Source organism: Arachis hypogaea, chromosome 6 (genome assembly GCF_003086295.3).
Source record: "Arachis hypogaea cultivar Tifrunner chromosome 6, arahy.Tifrunner.gnm2.J5K5, whole genome shotgun sequence".
NCBI classification, from domain to species: Eukaryota; Viridiplantae; Streptophyta; class Magnoliopsida; order Fabales; family Fabaceae; genus Arachis; species Arachis hypogaea.
In genome coordinates this window covers 10,610,905-10,617,983 of record NC_092041.1, presented here as the reverse complement: position 1 = coordinate 10,617,983, position 7,079 = coordinate 10,610,905, and the positions used below count along the sequence as shown (strand labels likewise).

Sequence of the window (7,079 nt, the reverse complement as noted above, 5' to 3'; positions counted from 1 at the left end):
TGACGATATACAAACAAACTCATTTCAAAACAAGGATAGACCAAGTGCACCTTATTTATATCCAGAATTAATCGAAATTACTTAATGATTGCATTCGAAAACAAGCACACAAACAAAATTGAATTATGAACAAAAACACATCCAAATCCATCAAGTGATTTTGCAGCATTATACGTTTCTTCTTCTTTGTTTGATTTTTTTATTTGATGCTGTTGATAAGTATTGGCCAAATTTTGTATTCCTTAAGTAATTTTGGTTCATTCCTTAGTTTAATTGAAGTTTATTTGGATCCAAAAATAAACTCGATGTGTTTTTATTGATGATTGAGTTTTTTTAACTGTTTGTTCAAATTTGAACTAATTTTAATCCATTTGTGTGTTAATTGAGGTTCATCACTTGATGCTGCTGATAAGTATTGACTACATTTTTTATTTCTTAAGTAATTTCGGTTCATTCCTTAGTTTAATTGAGGTTTATAAGAATCCAAAAATGAATTTGATGCGTTTTTATTGATGATTGAATTTTTTTATTGCTTCTTTAAATCTGAACTAATTTCGATTCATTTGTGTGTTAATTGAGGTTCACTTGATGTGACTGATAAGTATTGATCAAATGTTTTATTCTTTAAGTAATTTTGGTTCATTTCTTAGTTTAATTGAGATTTATTTGGGTCCAAAAATAAATTCAATGTGTTTTGTTGATAATTGAGTTCTTTTTTTAGTAAAGAAGAATGAAATTATTCATTATCACTTTATTCAATTGTATTAGATTTCATTCCATTCCATTCAATCTGTGTTAAAAGTTATTTTAACCATGGTGAATATAACAACTCCCTCTTATAGCACAGTCATGGTATTAAATTATTGTAGGATTACTATTTATCCACTCAATTTACTGTTCATTCTTTCTTTTTTTTCTTCTTTTGACTGTCAATTAATGTTCATTCTTCCTTCTTATCTATACTAGTTACTAGAGTATTCTATGATAAATGAAATATTTGATATTATTAATAACGGTATAAATTTAAGATTTAAATATTAAAAAATAATTAAATTAAATTGATAGTCTAAGTGTCAATGAATAGTAATTCTTTCCAACTCAAGAACCAATTAATTCTATTTGGTTTAGAGAGGTAGCAGTGGGTAAAGTAGGGTTTGGAGCTAATTCTAACTATATCCGCAAATTGAAAATATTCCAATTTTAATCTGATCCGTTCTTAATCTACAGGTACTCAATTCTACCCACGAGTTATAAGTACGAGAACCCTACCTGTATCCTACCCTATTCGCTGCGAATTAAATTGGCAACTCTATCCGACCGAATAGAGACGGGTTGGATAGCCACGAATAGACTGCATTTTGCCACCTCTAATTTAGTTTGTATAGTAGAAAACTATAAATTATTTTTCGTTGCCGAAACTTGAACCCAAATCTCTCGAGTGAGAGCCGGTTATCCTAACCACCTACACTATAATGGAATTGTTACTTACTTTCTTTTCAATTTTATTATCTCCATAATTTTTTCGCATATTAGGATTTTATCACCATTTTGCAAAATCTACCGATAAGATATAAGAGCATTGACCAAGATATTGATGAATTATTATTGTTGACTAAGCTGTCTAACTATTCATAATTATTAGAATCGAACCACTAATTAATCCAGTCATATGACCAGGTGACTGAGTTAACCGATGAGTTGCTGATTCACCGATTGACTGAGTCATAATTAAATGAAAATATAAAATTATAAAAATAAAATTTAAATTAAAAGTTAAAACTTAAAATATATACTTTTACAAATATATTAATAACAATTAAATATCAAGTATCAATTCTTAGATATAATTTATGATGCAAAAAAGATAATAAATTAGTCACTAGTACAACATATTTTTTCAATTTAAATAAACAAGAGAAAAAAAAAACATAATACAATCAATATATCAAATTTGGTATCTATGTGAATCCATATTTAAAAGATAAAAGTAAGAATAAAATTTGTTCAAAATTACCACATAATTATCATTTGTCACATAATAATAAAAAACATATTAGTAAAGTAGTAAGCATGCCATCCAAATGTCTCCTAGAACCTTAAAGCCAATATTTTTTAGTTTAATTTCTGCACCCGAGCGGGTTAATAATGGTCCTAAATACGAACTAATCGGTTTTTAACAAATTTGACCATCGTTAATTGGGTCAATTACAGGTCCAATTTTAAGCACAAATCAAACCGATCAAACTACTAATTCATCGATTTTTCGATCGAATCAGCCAATTTGATTCAGTTCTAATAACTATGAGCTATCTATCTTCTTTCAGTTTAATTGAAAAATGCATTCCCCTAACATTTTTATATAGTAAGTTGAATCTAGTTCACCAAAAATGGCAGGCTTCTACTTTGGTTATTTTATTTAATACAAATCTAACATAATTATATTCAAACAAATATGAGAAAATTCTACTCTTGTATACATTGTGCCCCGTTGGAAAAAAGGCACCCGCATTCGGATATTTAGTTTTTAAATACATTCCTCAGATGATGCAATTTAATGTTTCAATTTAGTTTTCAAGAATCATGCATAGGTAGGAAATTTTAGACTACTTAATTTTTATTTTTATTTTTCTTCTGGGTGACCAGTTTTGCTTATGATCTTTGTTTATTAGTTCCTAAATTTTCATATTGTGAGACATATCAGTCCCCTTTTTAAGTTTTGACAGTTTAAAATAAAAACTAAAATATTCTTAGAAAAGTTTGTCCAAACGCATTTGAATTGCAATGTCAAAAGTGAACACAAATATGCTTTTAACTTACCCTACACTAATTTCTGGATTTCACTGAGTTAACAGGATCATCTTTTTTTTTTACATACATTATTATACATACATTGATAAAAAGAGCAAAACATTTACACCCTTATATCTCAACCCTAAACGACTCTACATATGTATAACATTCTTCAACTTATTGCAAGGAGATTACTTTTCAGACCTGCACTCCAATCCTCTGAGCTACCTGCATCCGCAAAATATTCATTCTAGTCATTCTTTTATGCATAAGGACCTTATTAAAATTTGTCAATTTCTTTTGAAAAATAAAAAATAATTTTAAAAACACGATGAGAAGGTGATAACAATGTTGAAAACAGCAGAAGCATTATCCGTATAAATAAGGTATTCATTTTTGAATCATGCTAATAACACAAAGTTGCAGGCTGCCACATTGGATCATCAGGTGCTTACAGAGCACTCACTATTAATGACGGATACCTCTCCTCTATTGGGAATTCAATAGGAATCAGAGAAGAATGCGAGAATGATATTGGCATTGGTAGGAATGTGGGATCAAACTCCCAACCGAACAGAAACTCCCTAATCCTAAAGATGATGATAGGTATCTTGTTTGATTCTCTGGAAGTTATATACTCACCTATTCTCTACATAAAGTTTTCATGCTATTTCCGAAAGAAATTAGATGTTGTAGGTTGGATGAAGATGTTAGGATACCTCTTTAAAGGAGTGAACATCACTTCCCCAAAGCCAAGCATCACAGCCTGCATCTCTTGCACCCCATACATCATTTCTACGATCATCACCAACATGAACAGCATCCTCGGGGTTTACGCCCAGTAGTTCACATGCTTTAAGAAATATGGTTGGATTTGGCTTCTCAGCTGCAACCTATTTGAAAGAGGCATAAACCAACTCCTTAAATCAATAATATTATAAAAGTAGAAAGTATTCATGAAAACTTCAATTAACTACATGCATCACACAAATGGAGCCAAATATGTGTTTGAAAATTAGTTAACAAATTGACAATATAAATAAATTTCAAGAGAAATTTGATACAAGCAACAATAACGACCATTTGATTACCTCAGCAGATACTGCTACTGCATCAAACCAATTTTCACAATTCAATGCCCGCAGGACAGGTCTCAGTCGAGTGTCGAAATTCGATACAACAGCCAATTTGACACCAGATTTTCTAAGAGCATTAAACACTTTTTCTGCTTCAGGATCACAAAGATGCCATGCCTATAGATGAAGTATGCCAAAAGGTTATCAAAACCATACCCAAATATATACACACCATAAAATTTAAAGGAAGTTAACTATAAAAACCCACCTTGTCTGTCATATAGTAGTTATAAAGTTCTTCAAAGTATTGAGAATCCGAACAGCCGGTGGAATAGCTAACTATGTATTGCCAGAATGGCCTACCATCATTAACATATCTGCAATGTCGGAAGATAGAAAAGAAGAGAGTTTTAATTTTACAAAAGATGACAACAATATGTCTAACTAACTATTTATTCATTTTCAATTAAAACAGAGTGAAATTATTAGAGATAAATGATTCCATCAATATCTTACTACTTATCAACTTAAGTTTTTGAGATAAATGATTCCATCAATATCAAAACCTGTATGATCCAAAGGTCTAAAACATTCTTGGCATGCTTCAAACCCAAAAGAACCTATTATTGCATGTTACAGATATATTATTCATTTATATGGCTAGTTTGATAGATATGAACAAGATAAAGTGCAAAGAAAAATAAAAAGGAAGCAACCTGAGACGAGATTTGCCCCAAGGTTGACTATAAGCTCTTCTGTATCTATGCAATATCTCATCCTCAGAGTACTCCACTCCATATTTCTCCCCAATTGTCCTATATATCTGCGTAACAAACCCTAAATTGGTTAAGAACTATAAATTTTGCAGAAAGAAAGAAAGAAAGAAAGAAAGAATTAGAGAGCGTACCTGGGCCATGGGCTGAGAAGGGAGAACAAGAGTGCCAACAGCATCAACAAGAAGCGCCTTGTGAGTGATGTGGCCATAAAGGGACCTCCTGTAATCTGCGTAGTCCTTGAGTGCTTCTGTTTCTGACTCTGCAACTTGCGCCGCCGCAGAAGAGTAGCGGCAATGTTGAAGGGCTTTTGCAGCCATGGCGAATGGTCTGCCATTGGAGGAAGAAAAACAAGAAGAGACGGTTCTTGAGAGAAGCTTTGTTAGCGGCATCATTTGAATGGAACAAACTCACATTCCCAAAATGACCTTCACCACTTTCTTCTTCCTTCCTCGCTCACTCTCACTTCTCACTTCTCACTTCTCACTTCTCACTTCTCATTTCTTAAACACCACACACAACCGAAATCGGAGCCCTCTTATTCTCTCACAACACACAAACTCATCTTCCACAAATGCCCCTCTCCCTTCTCTAGTATTACTACTTCTTCCCTCTATTTTTTTTTTTTGTCGTTCATCAATGGAGGACTACATGCACAAAGTTTTAGTTCACAAATATTTAAAAATCAGTTTAAATTAATTTAAAATTATTTTATTTTATATCTATTAATTATTTTTAAAATAATTTTAGATTTTTTTTATTCTTTCTAGTTTATTGTTTATGCTACTAACTTTTTTGGATCGCCCCACACTATAAAGTTAATATCGTTAATGTCATAAAGAAAGCATAAATAAAAGGATTAATGCTGACTCTGCTATATATATATATATATGTTAAAAATAAATTAAAAAATATATTTATATATACATAATAATTAATTTGATAATATATTTTTTATGTACAATATATACAATGAGCTATTGAGTTACAAAATGAACATATCTCATACTATTTAGAATAATTATCCGAATATTAGGGATAATAAACATCACTCTAATATCATATCATGATACCACTCATTTCAAAAGTTTCAGCTGATAAAAAATGTAACACTAATAATTGTATCTCTAATACTCCATAAATCTCCATTATATATATTATACAAATATTTGATTAACTACTCATACTTTTTTTATTTTTTATAATATTTAGTATAAAATGAGCATTAATTAGAACTGATGATGTGTATAAAAAGTTTCCCATGCATTTAATCTTTTATGGGTTAAGGAATTGGTGAATTGTGCATGTATGTTTTTATTTTATTGATGATCTATTCCCGTATAGAAGCCTTTTATTATGGTAACTAGCAGGTTGACCGTTGACCGCATCTAGGCGGCGCAGTTGGAAAGAAAAAAAAAATTTGTTGTTAAGAAATTGTGTCATAAGAAGTATGTAGTTTGCTAGTGTGAACTGTGAAGGGATAGACGTGAATAATATATATAAGACCATATCATAAAATAAAAAATAAAAATGTATTAGTCAAGTTATATGATATGCATGAGATACTAAAATTGTTACGCAATGAATGTATATCAAGATTTGTATTTGCATAAATTTGAAGGGAAAATTACGCACTCTTTCCCTGGAATTTTTATAAAAGTTGAACCTCCCTCACATGTCACATATATAATAACTGAATCTGATTGTTAGAAAAAGTAACAATCACATGCTAGTACCACATAAAATTTAAGTAATCTATGCTTGGCCCTTTATTATTATTGGATTGGTCAACGTAACATTTATATTGAAGGAAATTAATTCCCATATTCTTGCTTGTAGAAGAGGGTTTTCCTTGGCTTCCTTCGTTTTAATTTTAATTTTATTTGTATTAGTAAGTGATAGATGTGTATGAATTATGAAATGTGAGATACCTAATATCAAAAGAGAATGAAACACACATGACACGAAACAACTATAATGGAAACAAAGAGACCCCGCAAGCATCTAACAGAACATGAAATATTAGAAAAGACACATGAAAGCCGGTTGCATATATTAATCTAATGCTTGATGCTTCATATAACAACATAGAAACTTTTTTAAAAGATGTTAATTAAATGATACTTTCTTTTGTTTTTTTGTTTATATTTATACATTTTTTTAATGAAAATAATATATATTTTAGTTTGTTTGACCAAAACTTTTTTCAATAATTATTATGATTGTACAAAAATTAGTGATAATTATTTGGTTGATTGAAATAATAATAATATAAAATATATATTTATTATTATTGTAATAAATTTTATTTATCTTTAATATTTTATCATTAATTTAAAATATAGAAGTTTTGAATTAAATATGTTTGTAATGAGCTAAAATATTTTATACTATATGATAAAAAAATAAAAATAAATAAATTTATTATTTTAATAATAAA

At 29.7% G+C, this 7,079-nt stretch overlaps 1 protein-coding gene across 1 annotated transcript; it reads right to left on the bottom strand.

Annotated features, from left to right (window-relative positions):
- Positions 1–2,756: 2,756 nt before the first annotated feature.
- On the bottom strand, positions 2,757–5,462 carry LOC112695964 (uncharacterized). The gene is made up of 6 exons (XM_025748514.3): positions 4,774–5,462; positions 4,583–4,689; positions 4,135–4,243; positions 3,882–4,043; positions 3,510–3,683; positions 2,757–3,018 (listed from the first exon to the last, which is right to left on the bottom strand). The coding sequence occupies exons 1-6, from the start codon at positions 5,032–5,034 to the stop codon at positions 2,989–2,991; spliced, it is 843 nt and encodes a 280-aa protein (XP_025604299.1). The 5' UTR covers positions 5,035–5,462; the 3' UTR covers positions 2,757–2,988.
- Positions 5,463–7,079: the final 1,617 nt, after the last annotated feature.